Below are 21184 nucleotides of genomic sequence, written 5' to 3' on the forward strand. Positions count from 1 at the left end.
CGGACCAAGCACACCATCTCACATTCTCTCTGTCTATAAGCATGGAGCAAAGAAGATAAGCCATTAACTACAGGTCCTCACAGACTGACTGGATGAATCACTGTATAGCATCCAACTCACTTATGGAATTCCTCATTCAACAATCCTTACCAATTGAGCACTTTCTGGATGTATTGTACACGGTAGGAGTCCATACGTGGATTCAATCCTTTACAAAAACACAAACAGTTCTCTTCCTCACTTGCCTAAAAACTGATTATTGCATAGCTGACGTCAACAGCTTCATGAGCATTTTGAATAAAACTACAAGAGACAAGGTCAGGAAGTTCAAGTCATATATCTCCCAGCATGCCCCTCTACCTATCAAAGCTTTCCAGAAAAGGTACCTATTTTAATCAGTGGAGAGTAAAATGCCTGAGTAAATATTTTCAGAGCTAAAATTTACTTTATAAAGGAAATGTATAGTTTTTTTTTATTAGTTTCATTGTTTGTTTCAGAAGTATTATTATTATTATTATTATTACACAGCAAAGACAGAATAAAACTGTCTTTCTTTGCAACGACAATAAATTTTTCTCACTAGTTGAAATGCTTAATTGTCGACACTTTTAACAAGTCATTATTTTACATGGAGCACTGTTCATGTGAGTCAACATTAAACAGTTGCTTGGTTTAGCCTACAAGAAGTTTTACAATTACTGCCTATTCTGTCGATGGTAACGGAGATTCGATATACACACACTTTGGACTCCGCAGAAAAAATATTACCGTACTGACACCTACGTGCTTAGTTTATCATGCGGAACAAAAGTTGCCTGTGCAGTTTCACATCGGTCATAAATATGTGTCGGACCATCCCACCAAACGAGGAGCAGCTGACTACTGAAAAGCATTGTAGAATCAGTTTATGTGTTATAGATGAGTCGTTTTAGATGCTCTGTGCTGATGTACTGAAAAGGCGTACAATCAGAAGTGGTCATGCTGAATTCTTCTGACTAACGTTTTATGAAAATATGTTTGCCAAACCATTTCGTGTCAAATCCAACACCGCAATCAAAGGATCAGACAGGTGAGTCACTGCTGCTCACATCTTTAGCTGACGCTTGCTTCTTCTACATATTCACATTTATTATATGTGGTGGAGGACTCTAAACATTTTTTTAAACTGTCCAAGTATCAGACGCTGTCCTCCTCATATAACTGGAATAAATCAAAACGGAGTAGTTCTTCTCTTCAGCTTACAGTGAAGCTTCTGGTCAGTGAATGAATAGATTTAAATAGCGGCGATATATCAGTTTTTCCGTATATCTTCGTATTTGAGCTGAAAGCTCATTATTAGCTGGCACTGTCAATATCGATCAATATTTAACAAGGACAAATAATGACCATATTATTTTACTCTTATAATAATAACAATAATAATAACGCTTATTTGTATATCATTTATCACGTTTATCAAAACCAGTGTTACGAGGTGCTTCGCATAGGAACAGAATAAACGGACATACTGGGTGGAAATTATAATTTTTAAAAAAAATCAATCAAAATGTGCCGGTGTCAAAATGTAAATCCAATACAATGTGATTCCAGTAAAATTAACATTAAAATCAAAAAGTTGAAAGAATAAGGTGAAGCTAATCTATGAATGTAAAAAATATATATATCTAAAATGTATGCTAAATGTTTTTTTTAAAGGTTTTCAACGTAAATAAATATTTAGCAGTGATTTTAAAGTAAACACCAGCTGGATTTCCTCAGGCAGGTCATTTCCCTCCCACTGTCAGAAAAAGTCCTGATATTAATAATTGGCACGTGTGGGAGGATCGTCAGCCAATCAGATCGTCTGTCTCTTCAAGACTATAAAAGCAGGCCTGGACGAACTGCTCAGCCTCTCTCTTCCACTCCAACTGTTGATGTTTGTCTCTTAGTTAGGTTATGTTTATATATATATTCTTGGGCTGGGCTTTAAATATACTGTCAGTTCTAAAAGAAATGGGGAGCCTGTGTAGAGGCATTAAGACTCGTGGAATATGTTCAGTTTTCTTGGTTCTTTTAAAAGGTCTACCTGTTGTATTTTGTGATTTAGTGCTTTCTGATACCTGTGTAATTATTATTAAAATAATCCAACCCAGTGGAAATTAAAGTATGAATGATAGTCTGACACTGAATCATTTTTGTAAAGTACTGATCGTATCTTTACAAAATTCCTTAGGTGATAGTAGCAGGACTGGGAAATCTTGTTTATGTTTCTCACAACTGTGATTAGATTTGAATATCACACTCAGGTCTCGGACAGCAGATGTTACATGAATGGATAAAGAACCAAGGAGAGAACTTGATGCTTGGATGCAGCTTTTCTGAACCAATGATGACATTTTTTTATTTCATCAGTTACAGAATTAGACAGTTGAAGAGGTTGGCTAAAACGTGGATTTTTCTCTGACCCAGAGCTGTATGTCATCTCTTTTATAAGATTGCTGTTATGAGATGAATAGTACCTTTGGGACATTTTGGAGTTTGGAGCTCTTGAATCATATTTCCCTCCTGCATGCAGGTTGTAACTTGGGCCCTAGGAAAAACTGAGTTTCTTAATCCTGAGTTGAGGGTACTCTGAGGTTTCTGTTACAGAAAGAATGCTAACATAAACTCTGAATCTGTGTACCTATCATGCTTGCTGTCTGGTTTTCTTCTTCAATGAACTCCTAGTTTCTCTCGGACTCCTTCTGCTGCTCCTGAATCAACTGACAAGCATTTAGATTAATTTCCTCCCTCATGAGGTCCCTATCAAATCATGCAGTGGAGTGATTTAATATGAAGTTTATGTTTTTCACCAGAATTCAAGGTCAGTCTTTATTTTTTGTACTTAGCGGAGTCCTCAGTCATCAATGTGAGGACAGACGCAGCGATTACACTGCCGATTTATTTCCAGCTCAGAATAAAATCTGTACACTACATCTTTCACAATGACTCTGTGGAGGGTAATGCAGCTGTCACACCATCAGCCAACAATAACTGTTTAAATAAAGCTTTGCACACGTAAACACACAATCATTTATGAGGTTGTAGTCGGAAAAAATGTCTGACACTGTTAAGATCTTGAACTTTATGTGAATATTTGAATAAAGATGAGACAGAGATAACTTTGAGATGACAAAACAGAGCCAAATGTAGTTTAAAGTGGGCTTTTAAAAGCAGGCTGCAGACAGTCTGACTGAATTTCATGTTGAAATAAATCCATATGTTGAAATATAGCCATTAAATTATGTTGAGCAATATTTTAAAAAGTATAATGTTTGAAAGTTCACATTCTGAATCTGTTGGGCTCTCAGACAACACTTCTGATGACGGGACAGGTAAAAAAATAAATAAAGTTCAAATTCTGCACCATGACACATTTTCTAGAGAATTTAGGCTAAAGCAGTTACCTACCTTTTGTATTCAGTTTCTGTTCCCTGCGTTTTCTCAGTGTCACTTTAATCAGAATACTTTATTAATCCCGAAGGAAATTAGGGAAGATATCAAATGTAGATGTCGCAGTCGCATGCATCCCATCCTTATTGAATTAACTTCATCAGACACATTGTAACCATAGCCAGTATAAAAGATTTATATATTTTATGCATGCATTTGATGGCCAATTAGACCAAGCTGGTTAAAATAACTCCCCCATCCCCTTTTCTCTATCATCATGGTGCGCACTGACACTCATCCTCTCCTGATGATGACTTTCATTTACTAATCACACATGATTATCTCAGAGAGAACATGTATCTGAGATAACATTTATTTCCATTTATGAGCCAAGCGAAGAGGACCTTAATCCACTCAGAGTTTATTGAACTTGGCTCCTAAGTGGCGGTAAATAATAACCCGCTGAAAGGAGCAGATGACTATTTTTTGGCAAGGTGACAAATGAAACTAATGTTTTAGAGGAAAAGTATAGTTTTGACAAGCTATTATAGCTGATAGCTGAAAAAAAAACAAATAAATAAAATATAAATTTGGATTCTAAAAAAAAAATCTTTTAACAAATAAATGGATCAATTTCCTTGAGTTGAGCATAAAAATAGTGTGGGTCATGGTGCAGTTAAGCCAAGCATAAACAGGGTAATCTGTTAAGATATTATCAGATAAATTGAGATGGTATATTTTTAAAACATCTGTTCGTGTGTATTTTATCTATTTCTGTGTTGTTGCCTTTAGGAGAAAGCTCAAAGCTGACTTATCCGCGGCCTTTCCTTTGCTGTCTGCTGATGAACTGTCTGAACTGGTCCCCAATAAAGAGGAACTAAATGTTCTCAAGAGTTATGCACACAAGGGAGATGCTGTGACAGTTTATGTTCTTCATAAAAATCCAGTGTTCTTTGAAGTGGATAAAAAACTTTTTCCTACCGGTAATTAAACTGCAATGAACGCACTAATATGGGATACAATGGGATGACTGATCTGCTCTTAAGTAACTTTTTTTTTTTGTCATATTTATTAGTGTATGTTCTTTGGCGATACCCCGCTCTCCTCCCAGCCTTCAAGACATGGCCTCCTGTTCTTCAGAAATTGACTGGAGGGGCAGGTATGCTTTTTTTTTTTGAGGTGGGGGATCAGTGAATCGTGTGCAAATGTTTTGTGCAAAGTTATGAGAGAATATTGTGCTTTTCCAAAGATCTCATGCTCCCAGGTGTGGTGGTGCCTTCATGTGGTCTCCCAGATGTGAAACAGGGAGACAGCTGTGCTGTTACATTAGTGAACAACAGGTATGTTATATTAAACACTTTTGGAAGACCTTTCCTAAAAAATGTAAGTGTGACTGTGTCCTTCGGGTTGTTCCTAGAGCACCTGTTGCAGTTGGGACAGCTGCTGTGTCCACTGAACAGATGCACTGTTTGGGTATGAAAGGAAGAGGAGTCTGCATTCTTCACACGTACATGGATTATCTCTGGTGAGTCGCTTTCACCTTAAAGCATTGAATTGTTTTGAATTTAAGTTTAGTGGCATTATTGATTAGTGTCGTTTCACTCCATTAAATTGAAGGCTACAGTTGGCAGCTCCTTAGCTTAGCATGAAGACTCTAGCAGGTGGAGAATTTTTGGTGTGTTTTTTCTCAATAACTAGGGCAGTGAATGTTTGAAGTTGCGTGTCTCTCAGTGTTGGCCAAATTGGTGACCTGTGCTGGGTGTATCCTGGCTTGCACCTCTGACAGCTGGGTGTTGGTTCAAACCTGCTTCTCAGGCTTTCTCCAGGCATGTTCTCCCTCTGCCCATGTAGGCTACTTCCCACAGTTCACAGCTTGGTTATTTAGTTTATTGGTGATTCTAAATTTGCCATTGGTTTGACAGATGATGCAAAAAGTGATGCAAAAATGGAAAAAAAAAAAAGTGATGAAAAAAAAATGAAGCACTTACACAACAAGGACCACCTGTCTTCTTTTCCTTATGAGGATATTCCAAAAACAGTGAAGATGAAACTGATAACATTTGATCATTGTTTGTTAGTGATGCACATTATGTTTTTGCACATCATGTCTGCCCGTCCCACTCTCCTAAACGCAGTGGCTTTGAAATTTATCAAGGCTTTTTCGGAAATGAACTCATGACATTTTGGCTATAAAAGGTCCTTTTGACCTCATGTCCATCCCATTCCTGTGACTATATCAGGAACGCTTGGTGAACTTCAGATTTGGCATGAATATTTATTTGGACTCAAACATCAACAAATTAGAGTTTGGTAAATTGGGAAAAAATTCCCGCAAATAAAATGACATTCTGAAATAATGACATTTCACATTTGATTAGATATTGCATTAGTGATGCTTATATTTAGTGCCCATCTATTAGTTTAATTTAATCTTCATTACACACAGTGCACTCACGGGACACTTCATTAGGTACACCTTGCTAGTACTGATTTGAACCCCCTGTTTTGCCTTCAGAACTGCCTCAATTCTTTATAGCAAGGACTCAACCAGGTTGTGGAAACATTCCTCAGAGATTTTGGTCCATATTAATTTGTTGGCAGCACATCCATGATACAAATCTACTGTTCCAGCACATTCCAGAGGTGCTTTATTGGATTGAGATCTGGTGACTGGAGGCCAACTGAGTACAGTAAACTGTTCAAGAGCACAGTTTGAGATGATTTGAGCTTTTTGACATTTATTTTCCTGGCAGCAGACGTAAAAAGGTGGATACCCTGTGGTGATAAATAGGCAGGCATGGTCACCATCAATAGCCAGATAAGCTGTGGCATTTCCATCACCAGCAGCCTGAACCAAGGCAAAAGTTATCCATGCTTTCATGTTGTTTATGCCAAACTCTGACCTTACATTTGAATGTTGCAGCAGAAATGGAGAGTCTCCAGACCAGGTGACACTTTTCCGTCCAATCTGGGCGAGCCCATGTGAATTCAGTTTCCTGTTCTTAGCTGACATGAGTCTCACTTTTTGTGGTCTCCTGCTGCTGTAGCACATCTGCTTCAAGGTTTGACGTGTTGTGCATTTAGAGATGCTCTTCTGCATTATAAGTGATTATTTGATTTGAAGTGTTCTCTTCATCAAAGGAGTCTGGCCTTTCTCCTCTGACCTCTGTAATAAAGAAGGCATTTTGTGTTACTGAATAGCTGAATAACTGTATCCAGTAAAGTGGCTACTCATTAGAACTGTTTAAAATAAAAGTACTGATGCAGGTAAAAAGGACTGTATTTTGTTTGTGGTGAGTTTGTCCGATTTGAGTTTGAACAAGCATTCGTTTAAACTGCAAGTTGATTGGCTGGTGGAGGCAAAAAGTCAAAATGCTCTAATGCCAGTTTCATATCCTTTTCAGGGCTTTTGGAGATAAGTCAGGTCCTCCTTCTTTACCAGATGCAGAAAGTGAAGCACATGGGGAGAACGGTGAGGAATGTGAAATCAGTGACAAAGAGGAGGAGGAAGTTGATAAGTGTGTGGAGGAGCAGCACAGTCCAGAGGAAACGGTCACAGATCAAGCCCAGTCTTGTTTTGAGGAGCTGAGCTTAGTTGAACAGGATGAAGAGAAGGGCGAAAAGAACAATGAGGAGGAGGAGGAGACCCAGGATGAGCAGAAAACACCACAAGGTACCAGATGTACAACAAAAGTCGCCTTGAGGCTTGAGGTGACTTTTGAATAGATGTAATCAAATTCTCTCACATATTTTCCTTGATGTAACAGGATGATGGTAAGTGCAAGGATCAGAAGTGTTATTAATAAAAATGAAGTTATAGATTTACCATTAAATTACTTCCCACCAAAGTTGTTCTGAATCTGCTTTTAATAATACTTCGCCAAAACCTCATAAATACTTTAATCCCCGATTTAAATCTGATTGACGTAATGACTACTAAATGGTTGCAGGGCAGGCTCGATGACTTTGTTGGGTTTTTTTTGTGAACATGTGGTTTTGTTATGTTAATTCAGCTGTGGAATACTTTTTTTTTTTTTTTTTTTTTTTTTGCATGCTCAGAGAAAAGTATGTAATACAGGTCATGCCTTGTTTTCACAGAGGTAATGGACGCCATGCTGTTGCAGTGCTTTCTTCATGCCTTAAAGAGCAAGGTGAAGAAGTCAGAGCTCCCCCTACTGACGAGTACATTTCTCCGCAACCATATGTTTTCTTGCTGGTAATGTATAAATCACCTTTGTAGAAGTTTTAAGGGGAAAGAAAAATTATTGCTGAAAACACCTTGTATTTTTCAGCCCAAGTGGAAAGCAACTTGATATCAAGAAGTCGAGCTATAAGAAGGTATCATGTGTCCAGCTTGTGACATTGAACACATTTTAGTATGAAATGCATAACCTCATCAGTATGTGTGTCTTTTCTAACAGCTCTCCAAGTTTCTACAGACAATGGAGCAACGGTATAACATCGTGCGAGTAAAGGAACTCACCAAGGGTGTGGAGAGTATTGTGGAGGTGGACTGGAAGAATCCAGAGTGAGTCGAGGGCTTTTTCAAAATAAAGAAATTCTTCATAGGGATTGAAACTTGCAACCCACCCACATTCAGCAAGGCTAGCTCTGTGTTTGTACTTTGTATTACTGTTGCCTTGTTTTTTTGTAGACTGCGTTCCTTCAGCTTTCCCGAGGACACAGATGTTGAATCGACTCCACTGCCGGATGGAGAGGAAGGAGAAATTCCGTATCATCCTCCAGAGATCACAACTCTATACTCTGTGTCTGCTCGGCTGGAGCCTCTCTTTCTGAATGCAAACAAGAGGTCTGTATATTTTCCTAACCCTGCCTCTTCATACTTCCTCCTGTTCGCATGGGTCGGACAGCAGGGGGACATAGCAGGGAGAGTTGGAGCTTGTGTTTCTTTAAAAGAGACACTGAATCCCAAGCAACTCCGGGAGAGCTGCTGATAATTGGCCTCACCCTCTGACCAACCTGTGAACTGATAGGGCAATATTTGTCTTACACAAGCTGAAGAATTCCTGGTCTTTAGCTGCGTCTGAAATCACACGTTTGATTGCTAATTTATTGCTCCATCTATAGTTTTCAAGTAGTTTTCCCCATAGGGACCCATAAATTCTGGAATGGAAAAATGGTTTCCATTGTAAATTGGGGTTTTTGACAGAAGGTTTTTCATTTGCTTTTTTCCCATCTATGAAAAGCCATGTGTTACTAATAGTACATCATCAGTACTGTAGAGTTTTCTTAGATCAAATGTAGCAAATTGCGCTAAAACAGAAATAGTAGTTTTCTTGGAAGATTCAGTGAACTGCCAGTTGTCATGTTCTTTCTAAGAACTACAAGCAGCCTTTCTGTCATGCAATATATTATTTTCATAATAAAATTAATTTGTTAAACTTTACAATTTCCCTTCAAACTGCTATAAGTTCAAGGATCTTCTCTCACTGAAACAACTCTGAAAATAAAGCCAAACAATAGCAGGTGCAGCATCATTTTTATATGTGTAACATCATTTTTTTAGCATGTTTATCAAATCAACAAATACCAGGACATTGACCCTTTTCTCTTTTTCACTCATCTAAATGATTTTCCTCAGTTCTTTGTTCCTCCATACCGAGGTTTTTGTCAAAGCTGCTGGCTTGTGGCTCTGGATAGCTTTAGCTTTTAGCCACTTTGTCTGTGTTAGGTTCTTTAAAATGTCCGTGCAGCTGGGTGAGGGTGATTGAATGGTCGCGTTAGGTTTACTTTGTGTCTTCATCACGCTATGGGCCACAGCCTCACACTAATAACATGTGGCTGTAAGATTGTGAGCAACTATTAGCCTGCGACGCCATGTGCATGTTGCACATGTTGCACATGCATGAAATAGAGAGGCTCATAATCGAACATACATCAGGCTGACCAGCTGGTCACCAGTCCAGGTCAAGAACACAGAAAATTGTCCTGACTCTGCTCCCTAGCTCAGTGGATGGGTGCATCTCTGTAATTGTTGCCCAGCTGCCACATTGTAAAAAAATTGCAACTCATTCAGCCTCTTACCACACATCTGTCTTCTAAAGTGGAGATGGCAAGTTAACACGAATAAAGCAAAACGCATGACAATGCTTTCTAAAAAGAACTGCCCCCTGCTGAATAACTTGGTTTGATCTTCCTCCTAGTGTGCTTTGTATGGTGACCACTCATCGTGGGAATTGTAGGCGTTCCCAGCTTAGGTTTTAATATCCAGGAGCTTCTAGTACGGTGCGTGACCTGTTGTGACAGGTGAAATGTTTATACTGATTCTGAAAAGGGTTATTGTCTGAATTCTTGGAGGGCAGTGTAATTCATATAAAACAATCCCTTGAAATATCCAATGAAATGACTATATACTGAAACAATCTTGGACTGAGATTTTTTTAAATAAGTTTAAATTAGCTTCAGAAGCTTCTGTGGAGAACCCACACTATTACTCCAAGGACTGTTTGTTTATATACTAATTAGCCAGAACATTAAAACCACCAGTGTAGGTCTACCAAAACAGCTCAGTTAGCCACAGGCGGTCAGGAGCATTTGTTTGGGTAAAATGCTCAAGTACCTCAAATAATCAACAACCCTGCATCTGTTTTCCTGAGCTTTAAATCTCTTAGCCTTAATTTAAATACTTTGAGTAAAACTGTCTTGGCAGCCGGGGATCGGTCCGCCAGGGCCCTCCGCTCCTGGCTGTCGCCTGGCACACAATGCACCCGACCCCTATGGCGCCTCCTGCGGGTGGTGGGCCCATGTCTCCTCTTCGGGCTGTGCTCGACCTCGGGCACCCTCCCCGGGCTTGGCTCCAGGGCGGGGCCCCGGTAACCCTATCCCGGGCAGGGTAAACTGTTCCCCTGATGTTTTCTTCATAAGGGTCTTCTGAATCGCTCTTTGTCTGGTCCCTCACCCAGGACCAATTTGCCATGGGAGACCCTACCAGGGGGCAAAAGCCCCCAGACAACATAGCCCCTGGGATCCCTGGGACACACAAACCCCTCCACCACGATAAGGTAGCGATTCACGGAGAGGACGAGTTCCTGCCCCAAGTGGAGGAGCTCAAGTATCTCGGGGTCTTAATAATAATAATAATAATAATGGATTGCATCTATATAGCGCTTTTCAGGATCCTTCAAAGCGCTTTACAATGCCACTATTCATTCACTCTCACATTCATACACTGGTGAAAGCAGCTACAGTTGTAGCCACAGCTGCCCTGGGGCAGACTGACAGAAGCGAGGCTGCCATATCGCACCATCGGCCCCTCTGGCCATCACCAGTAGGCGGTAGGTGAAGTGTATTGCCCAAGGACACAATGACCGAGACTGTCCGAGCCGGGGCTCGAACCAGCAACCTTCCGATTACAAGACGAACACCCAACTCTTGAGCCACGATCGCCCTTGTTCGTCTTGTTCGCGAGTGATGGGAGAAGGGAGCCGGAGATTGACAGACGGGTTGGTGCTGCGGCCGCAGTGATGCGGACGCTGCACCTGTCCGTCGTGGTGAAGAGAGAGCTGAGTGTAAAAGCGAAGCTCTCTATTTACCAGTCGATCTACGTCCCTACCCTCACCTATGGCCACGAACTGTGGGTAGTGACCGAAAGAACGAGATCGCGGATACAAGCAGCAGAAATGAGCTTCCTCCGAAGGGTGGCTGGCCTCTCCCTTAGAGATAGGGTGAGAAGTTGGGCCATCCGGGAGGGGCTCAGAGTAGAGCCGCTGCTCCTCCGCATCGGAAGGAGCCAGCTGAGGTGGTTCGGGCATCTGACAAGGATGCCTCCTGGGCGCCTCCTGGGTGAGGTGTTCCGGGCATGTCCCACTGGGAGGAGGCCCCGGGGCAGACCCAGGACACACTGGAGAGATTATATCTCTTGGCTGGCCTGGGAACGCCTTGGTGTTCCCCCGGATAAGCTGGAGGAGGTGGCTGGGGAGAGGGAGGTCTGGGCTTCTCTGCTTAGGCTGCTGCCCCCGCGACCCGGCCCCGGATAAAGCGGATGAAGATGGATGGATGGATGGATGGATGAGTAAAACTGCTGATTCAACTTTAAATCTGCAGTTTTTTTCTAGCTGTGTTGCTTTATATAGATTAGTCTATTAGGAAATAAACTCATCAAAAGAAAGTAGATATTTTTATTAAAGCTTAGGTAGCCTTTATAAGTTTTTCTCATTTGTATTGATCGGTGATACTAATGTGTGCTTTGTTGCCTCTTTAGGAAAGGAGCTACACTGCATCCTGCTGAAGTAAGAAGTATTGTCACGGAGTATGTGAAGGACAATGAGCTGGTGGATGAAAATAATAAGAAGTAAGAGGCTGTTCAAAACTCTACTGTGATTCAGAGTGGATATTTGAAAAACCACAGACAGAAGAACACAGAACAACTAAACATTGAAAACCTGGAGACCACGCTGCTGAGTTGAACCGGGCGTGGTGGTGAACAGCAGACTCACTGACTATTAAATACAGAACTGACCTTAATAACATAATGAGCTAAAATGTTTAAATGTGACTCTGAGACTCCAAAAAACATCTCATGTTTCCTTTTCTAATAATTTGTTCCTCATCTGATGTGAAACAAACTAGCAGTGATTTATGGGAGAAAATAAACTATCTGCCACAAAGCTGGCATGGCTTAACAGTGCAGCATGCTCCCTGTTTAGTGCCATCCCTCAAGCCTCACTATTTTTGTCCTCCTTACTAGTTACGTGACCATCAACCCAACTCTGTGTGACTGCTTACTGGAGAAATCAGAGTATCAGGAGGTAGTCTCTCTCAAATGGGATGACCTCTTTAGCAGGTAAAGACAAACTTTTTTTAAAGCGCTGTGTACAACATTGAACATGTTGCTTTTTGAAGTACTGTACACCACCCACACTTAAAAACAGCTGTACTAGAAATAGACAAAAATAGTTTGCATTTCTGTATAGGGCTGTGTGATGTGACCAAATTTCATATCCCGATATAAGACATCTATCCTCCCAACAACCCAACAACGGTATATATCACAAAAATGTTACAATTTCTGTAAATTCCGCGAATGTCAGGCAACTCGATTTGGGTAAAGGGTTGTTGTTTTTTTTTGGGGGGGGGGGGGGGGTCTTCTTCTTAGCCGGTCGTGTACCTGGAGTCAAGTGTTTTAACCGATGCATGAAACTATACATTTTTAGACATTTTCTTTGTTAGTATTTATTACACAGCGTGCTGCGGGGAAAAGCTGATTCTAATGTTTGATTCTAAGGTTTATTTTTTTGGCACCTGACAGTAGGGCTGCACGATTAATCGTTAGAAAATCGCGATCTCGATTCATACTTATGTGCGATCTCATTTCCAAATGACAACGATTTAAAAAAAAAAAAAAAAAAGACAACGACGATTGTACCGCATTTTGATCCGGGACATAATCTGCATGAAAACAAGCGCTCACTCTTCCTGCTCAACAAATGACAAGGGCGGAGCCTTATACCACGTGATACAGAAGCTGTGCCATGTGATGCTAAAATTAGCAGGGAAAAAAACAACGAAGAGCACGTCAGGGATGACGAGAAAGTGACAGGAGAAAATCCGTCCCGGACAACCACCCAAACATCAATAACGGGAACCTTATACAGCGCTTCCCTATACCCGTCGAACTTCCGCAGGCACAAAGAAATTACGGAGGCCATCACTTATCACCCGACCAATGATATGGCTCCCATCAACACTGTGCAAAACGAGGGATTTAGGAAAATGATCAACACCCTAGACAAACGCTACACAGTGCTGTCCCGCAACTATTTTTCTATTGTAGCACTACCTGCTCTATACACGCAGTGTCGAGCAACGGTGGAGACGGAATTTCAAGCAGTACAACATTTTGCGGCAACAACAAAACGTGAGACATTTGTTGTTTTTATGTTTATTTATTGTTTTTATGTTCAGTCTCAACTGTTACGAAGTTGATGTGCAGTTAATAAGTGCAATAAATATTTATACTGGAAAAGAAAATCGTGAGAGAATCGTGATCTCAATTCTAAGCCAAAAAATCGTGATTCTCATTTTATGCAAAATCGTGCAGCCCTACCTGACAGCACTTTTTTGCTTCTCATCCGTAAACGCTCTGCGTACTCTTTCATGTGATTCAGTTTATTTTGAAAAGTCTCAACAGGATCTTTAGCTTTATTGTGAAAGGTTTATGTGGAAAATAAACAAGCGGACACGGGATGGTTTTACCGTGGTTGTTGCTAACATAAACGCATAAAAACAGTCGCTTGTCCGTCTGTAGTGTGGTTCTATTAAATATAAGAGAAACATAAGAAATTCTACAGTGACCATCAAAACGATGAAAAAATATCGCCATAAAAAGTTTATTCTGTGACATCACGAAACAAACTATAGAACAATTGACTTTTTCATATCGGCATCCGATATATATCGTTATATCGAACAGCCCTATTTCTGTAGTATTCAATAACGGAAACTGCATGTAAATTGTATATAATACATCAGTATTTTAGTAAATTAGACAGATTAACTGGTTAAAGTAGCCAATGCAAATCCACATTTAAATTGCCTCTAATTACTAAAGTGGGCCAACCTTGCCCATCAGAAAGATTAAATAATCGTACTAATGCATCATTTAATCCTGGTCTGATCTGTAAATCTTTAACGCATCACTGCTGCTGACATAGTTTGCAATGCAGTTAAAGTAATTTGGGGGTTGTTTGTTTGTTTGTTTGTTTTTTGCTAGGTTATGATTGGCTTAGATCTCAGGTATTTGATTTAAGAAAAGGTTAATTGAATGGATAGGGCAATGTTTTCCTCATTTTAAAGGTGACTTTTTATATTTTTAAAATTTCAAAACATTAGACGAAAAGGCAAAACCAAAAAAGCAAGATTTTGTTCATCTATCCACATTTGTAGAACTGCTTGAAATAATTAAAGTTATCAAATTTCTCATAAGAGATCAGCAATTGATTCAAATCCACGAAACAATGTTGCCGCAGACCAAAGATTGGACAAGTCACCAGCATCATTAAGAGGGGCGGATTGTGATGGGTGGCTGCCCAGTCTGCTCTCAGTGGGGTTTTTCCTGTCATAGCCTGAAAGGTTTGCACAAATAGTGCATTGTGTGCAGTGAAATTAAAAGAACAACTACTGGGAATTTTGGAAAGTAAATTCTTCATTGCAATCTTTGCAGATTGTACTTTTATAGTATCCACACTATGTTTTGTTTTGTTTTTTCCATTTTGCTAATGCTAAAAGTTAACCTTGTTTTCCACAGAACACTGGGAAGAATGCAGGAGTGCTATCAAGCTGTGTTTCCAGGGCAACCACCTATAGTAAAGAAAGGCCATATTGAACCCATTGACATTACTGTGGCTTCTCGAGGGTCGAATAAGAAGGTGCCAATTTCTTTCTCCAGTTTGGCTATTTCTGGATGAATTTGTTTGTTTGTACTGATATAGATTAATGACCTTGGTGCTTTTTATGAATTCTTAAGCATATCCCATACACTAAAATATTTAACACTTATCATACAGATAGTGTGGTAAAAAGCTTACATGCGCTCATTATGGGCATGAGTTTCATGGTACAGTCATCCACACATGGAAAAAAAAAAAACAGCAAAAAACAAACATAATACACACTGACAATATTAGTATAGTATTAATAATAGTATTTCCAGTCTCTTTTATGAGCTGCCTTCTAAAAAAAAAAACAGTGACCACGTCCTTAGCAGGCCTTCCTTCTTCCAGTAGTTGTGTGAAAATACTTAGTTAAGCTCTGGTTATATAACCCACCACCCATCATCCCACAGTAGTAATATACCTGTACTTTTTTTGCCACCCCCCCCCCTCCGCGTCCATGTGCGTGTGCACGTGCACGAGAACGGACTTTTTGCACGTGCATGTGGGTTTGGGGGTCATATGAGTTTACATGTGTTTAATAGCGTATTATTTAATGAAACCATTATGTGTTTTAATTAAACTCTTTTTAAAGGATTGTATAGGTCTCAGAGTTCTGTTATTTAGACATAGATGATTTAATTTAACTACTTTAGGGGTATTTTAACTAGTTAGGAGCATTTTGCTTTTTCTTTAGTGCTATTTAGGAGCAAATAGTTTTCAAACAGAGGGCCGCAAATAACAGCTATCCCTTTAGAAATAAATAGGGTAGTCTTAGAAATAAAGACTACCCTATTTATTTCTTAGAAATAAACAGTGATACTTCTAAAAACCGTGTATTCCCACACAGCATTTAATTTAGCTAGTTTAGGAAGATTTCACTTTTCTAATAGTTTCACAGGCTAATAGTTTTAAAATAGAGCACCACAAACAACATGTATCCCTTTAGAAATAAACTGTGATACTTCTAAAAGTACATATTCACACTAGCGCTGTATCAACCCCAATGTGGCTTTAATGCAACTAGTCTTATAATTATCTACTAGTCTGCAACAGTTAGACTCGATGATTACACATAGATGATTTAACTACTTTAGGGGCATTTCACTTTTCTAAAAGTTTCACAGGCCAATAGTTTTAAATAGAGGGGGGTAATGACACCTACTGGGCTAGTCTAACACATGTACATATAAAACGGACTCCTTCACCATTTGGAGCATCAACAGAGCGACTTAAGGAACGCAGACACCTCTAACTAAGGAGTGCAGGATGACATCTGTATCAACCATGACGAGCAGTCAGGACATCGCCCAAGCCACAGCCATACTAGGTACGTCTACAGGCACATGCCCCAGGGGCCCTCATCGCAAAAAGCAGCGCTGTGAAAACGCCGTAGATGGGACTGAATTTAAGCTAGAATATAGAGGCAGTAATGGGTATGTGTATACCGTTAAATATACCAACGGAGCAGTTATACTTCGTGTAGATTGTGGTGAGGGAGTGTTTTGGGGGGAGACACAACGCATGTCTACTAGAAACTGGAAAGTCTTTCGCACAGTTGTTTGTGCGGACTTGGACAGTGTGGGATTCCCAGAGATGCTGTATGTTTCCCAGTGGAACAGTCCAACAGGCCCTGAACTTTACAGGGTCGAGGCTGATCGTTTGAACCGTAGCCCCGATGACTTTATTTTTCTCAGTGTATGTGATGACAGGGAAAGTCTTATTGCTGTCAGAGGGGTTGAAAACTGGAGGTTAAATCCTTACCCTCTGAGCATAGAAGAGCACGCTACATGGTTTAAGGACATGTTTTTTTTTTATACAGTGGTGCGACTGGAGACCTATGCTGCGTCTGTTTAGCCAGATTGACGACACCATCAAGAGGGTAGTCTCAACACTGCGTACGAGGGTATTAGAAAACGCCTTGTTTTTGATGATTTTGCGACTTGTCCGAAGACTGGTTTGCCTTCTACCCTGTGCAAACCTAAAATCATAAGGCCGTCTGACAACTAAATAAACAAAATGGTAGGTTTAGTTTGTGTGTGTGTGCGCGCGCGCGCGCGCGCGCATCTATGCAACAAAATATAACATCTTTTTATCGTTCTCATTTTTCAGAGGGAGACATGCAAGCATGGGACCTCACAGACTCCCCACCTCCACCAGCATTGCTAATCCAGACCCCACCAACTCCACCCCCCTCTCCACAATTGCTGCCGCAGGACCCTACAGGATCCGGTCTGTGTCAGGAAACCATTATCGACATCAAGCTTGCAACCCACCACTTGCTGATGTTGGCGCTACAGGATACATGCTACAGATGTCAAACAGCTCATCCCAGTCAGGTGCAACACAGCTGCTTGCACGAATTGTCCGAGTATTTCTTTGACACCTACTATGACGATGTGATGATAAGGCTTATGACAGACCGATTCATCCCTGCCATTCGACTGTTTGTACGCGCATACACAGTCGTTGGGACTGGAACACAATTCAGCAGGATTGCAGAACACACTGTTACGTCTCCCCGAGGGCAGGAGGGGATAACACAACAACTCCGGAAACTCAGTACAGGTGTTATGAAAAGAAGGTTTAATGGCAGCGCTCTCACAAAATAAACAACCCAGACTCAAACAACAAATGTGGGGGAAAAAGGGACAGTTAGGTTGTGCCAAAAAAAAAAAAAAACCACCAAAAAGACAAAACCAAAACTTAGCTGAGCTGAGCTACTATCCTAGAAAAGCAACAAACAGGAGAGAGACCCTAAACCTCAACTTAAAACAAGCTCAAAATTACATGGGTGGCACCAACCTACTTACCTAGTGTTTCTAACACAAAGACTCTACGTGAGTAAGTGTATGGGGTCCCCAAACTTACCTAGTCCACTTTACTCCCACCACAATCATCAAACAAAAGAAAGACAGCAGGAAAACGTCGCACATGTGTCAAACAATTCAAGGAGGGAAGAGAGCCGCGCCCAGCCACAGGTGAGTCTCCTTATCAAGGGTTTCACTCCTGGGTTGTCCAATCAGGGCCTCCCTCCTCTAATTAGTTGGACGTCACACAGATTGACATCAGCCTGCAGTCTGCGACCTAAGGGAATGGCAAACAAAAGGGGAGGGAAAGAAAACATGCAGCCTGCAGACACGTAACACCCCCACCCTTACAAGTCCAAACAAACAGTTTGGATCCTTCAAACAAAAACAAAAACCCTAAACAGACTACAGGGTACGGGATAGTGCATCAGCCAGGACATTTTCTGTCCCCTTTTTATGGCAGATTTGAAGGTTGTACTCTTGAATGATTAAAGACCACCTCATAAGCCGACGATTGTTATTGTACATCCTTGAAAGGAAAACAAGCGGATTGTGGTCTGTAAAGACTTTTATGGGATCCCTGCTTAATCCGAGATAAACCTCAAAATGCTGCAGAGCCAGCAGAACGGCAAGGGTTTCTTGTTCGATGGTGGAATGCCTTCTCTGGGGAAGAGTGAACTTCTTTGAGAAGTAGCACACAGGGTGGTCGAGTCCATCCTGATCTTCCTGTAGAATGACAGCACCTGGACTGAGATCTAGTCACCCCACAAGCAGGAAGAATGTTAGTGTTTTCTTGCTGGCTAACTTTCAAGCCTGGGGGGCTTATCCAGCATCTCAGGGACAGGCATCACTTTTCCACCTGCTAAATCATTCCCTAGGATGAAATCAACCCCTTTTATTGGCAGCGAGGGGAGGACAGCGACCTTACCGACTCCACTGAACACAGAGGAAGTGACATGAACATGGTGCAAAGGCGCAGACACAAAAGTCATTCCAATACCCTGGGCCACAACACTTGACTGACAGGATGACTCAACAGAAAAAGGCAAAATACCCTCCCGAATGATGGACTGTGAACCACCCGTGTCTCGCAGCATTGTTACAGACTGGTCATTACCAGCACCACCCGTCAAAGAAACACATCCCTGTGTGATAAATGGTTTGAAACAAGGGTCTATTTCACTCTGAGATGTTTGGTTTCTGGGAGGCGACATGTTTTTAATCAAACCCACTCCCTTGGGTTGTGGCGGCGTGGTCTTATTTTTTAGTGCAAGGCAATCAGCAATGACATGACCTTTTTTGTGGCAATAGAAGCATTCACGTACCTCACGAGAGAGAAATGGTTGCTTAGCTCTGGCTTCAGGCTGACCCCGATCAGGCTTCAGTGAGCGTGTGATCAACACTTTATCTGAACGAGGGGGTGATGCAAACACATTTCTGTGAGTCAAAGTGAACTCATCAGCCAGAACGGCGGCTTTTGACAGTGAGGCAACCTTTTGCTCATTTAAAAACATTACAAGCTTCTCTGGTAATAGATTTTTAAAATCTTCCAACAGGACTAACTGACGAAGCGCTTCAAACTCTTTCTTCACCTCACTTGCCGTGCACCACTTGTCAAAAAGAACTGCTTTCTCACGCGCGAACTCTACATATGTGTGACCATCTGACTTCTTGTGATTCCTGAACTTTTGCCGGTAGGCCTCAGGCACAAGCTCATAAGCACGAAGGATGGACTCCTTCAGTACATCATATTTCATGCTGTTTTCGATAGAGAGAGTTGATACAACCTCCTGTGCTTTGCCCATTAGCTTGCATTGCAACAGCACAGCCCACATTTCTTTTGGCCATTCTAATGCTGTTGCAATCCTTTCAAAAGCATTAAAGTAGGAATCGACTTCAGTCTCTCTAAATGTTGGCACCAAAGCAATATTTTTGCGCACATCAAACCTATAGGTGCTGCCAGATGAAGGCAAGGGTTCTGAAGTAACTGGTGAGCTGGGAGAAGACAGGCTTTGTGTAAGTCTCATAGCTTCCACCTCTAGCTGTTTCAACTTTACCTCCTTCTCAGCTTCAATTTCCAGCTGACGTATCCGAAGTTTGAAGTCAAGCTCGGCCTTACGTGTTTGCTCCCTTTCCTACGCCTCCAGCCGAAGGCGAGCTAGACGCACCTTAAGTCTAGCATGTCCATTTGACCCACTGAAGTCTGGGGACAGAGGATCAAAGCGAGGTAGAGTGGGAGGAACCATAGGCTCCACCTGGACTTTGGGGGGAGTAGCTATAGCACCATCCTCCGCCTTCAGAGGTGCGACACCTTGCCCGACAGAGAGAACGTTACTATCACACACATCAGAACCGGGCAAGATCTTCAACTCAACCAGACGTTGTAAGATAATGCCCTTGATTTCCTTCTTCGCACTATATTTCTTTACTGGAATATCAAAGTGTGCCGCAATACTCAATAAGTCGTCTTTGCGACATAACTCAAACCTCTCAGGACTCTGAGCACGAATAAAATCTTCTAAGTCGAAAGCCATACTTAATTACAAGGCAGTAACACTGTACCAAGCACCAGCGCTGTCTATAGCTCTGGGAAATATATCCCGGACGAGCCCCCACTTGTGTTACGTCTCCCCGAGGGCAGGAGGGGATAACACAACAACTCCGGAAACTCAGTACAGGTGTTATGAAAAGAAGGTTTAATGGCAGCGCTCTCACAAAATAAACAACCCAGACTCAAACAACAAATGTGGGGGAAAAAGGGACAGTTAGGTTGTGCCAAAAAAAACCACCAAAAAGACAAAACCAAAACTTAGCTGAGCTGAGCTACTATCCTAGAAAAGCAACAAACAGGAGAGATAGACCCTAAACCTCAACTTAAAACAAGCTCAAAATTACATGGGTGGCACCAACCTACTTACCTAGTGTTTCTAACACAAAGACTCTACGTGAGTAAGTGTATGGGGTCCCCAAACTTACCTAGTCCACTTTACTCCCACCACAATCATCAAACAAAAGAAAGACAGCAGGAAAACGTCAAACAATTCAAGGAGGGAAGAGAGCCGCGCCCAGCCACAGGTGAGTCTCCTTATCAAGGGTTTCACTCCTGGGTTGTCCAATCAGGGCCTCCCTCCTCTAATTAGTTGGACGTCATACAGATTGACATCAGCCTGCAGTCTGCGACCTAAGGGAATGGCAAACAAAAGGGGAGGGAAAGAAAACATGCAGCCTGCAGACACGTAACACACACCATGACTGAACTGAGATCATCACAACATATAGCATGCGCAATTAACGACAACATTGGGCTGCTGTTAGAATCAAGTCGTTATGCCCAGCTTGTTAAACCAGCCATGCTTTGCATGATTGGTAACTACTGGGCTGGGAGACACCTGGTTTAATGTATACTGTTCAGTATTCCTTGTCTGTGTGAATGAAATAAAAAGACGTGTTAACACCAACATTTTAGTCATTTGTGTCTTGCATACATCATGGAAAACACCTTGTATAAAATTTATCATGATCCGGCCCATCCTGCTGGCTTGGCCAGTTTAAATAAGCTCCATTTAGCTACCG

General features: G+C 41.4%; 1 protein-coding gene and 1 pseudogene across 1 annotated transcript in view; both read left to right on the forward strand.

Moving 5' to 3' along the window:
* Positions 1-859: 859 nt before the first annotated feature.
* eif2d (eukaryotic translation initiation factor 2D) overlaps positions 860-21184 on the forward strand; it is a 45047-nt gene continuing 24722 nt past the window's right edge. The window contains exons 1-13 of the mRNA XM_085344592.1: positions 860-1069; positions 4204-4394; positions 4487-4570; positions 4661-4751; positions 4829-4936; positions 6816-7084; positions 7510-7627; positions 7704-7749; positions 7833-7939; positions 8066-8221; positions 11633-11722; positions 12119-12214; positions 14678-14798. Coding sequence (XP_085200718.1) covers positions 1014-1069; positions 4204-4394; positions 4487-4570; positions 4661-4751; positions 4829-4936; positions 6816-7084; positions 7510-7627; positions 7704-7749; positions 7833-7939; positions 8066-8221; positions 11633-11722; positions 12119-12214; positions 14678-14798 — 1533 coding nt within the window. The 5' untranslated portion in view covers positions 860-1013. The remainder of the gene's footprint in view (positions 1070-4203; positions 4395-4486; positions 4571-4660; positions 4752-4828; positions 4937-6815; positions 7085-7509; positions 7628-7703; positions 7750-7832; positions 7940-8065; positions 8222-11632; positions 11723-12118; positions 12215-14677; positions 14799-21184) is intronic.
* LOC146611062 (uncharacterized) lies at positions 15820-17009 on the forward strand (annotated as a pseudogene).

The sequence above is a fragment of the Diplotaxodon limnothrissa genome, linkage group LG20 (genome assembly GCF_057381915.1).
Source record: "Diplotaxodon limnothrissa isolate DT_005_m linkage group LG20, D_limnothrissa_male_GT1.1, whole genome shotgun sequence".
Taxonomy (NCBI): domain Eukaryota; kingdom Metazoa; phylum Chordata; class Actinopteri; order Cichliformes; family Cichlidae; genus Diplotaxodon; species Diplotaxodon limnothrissa.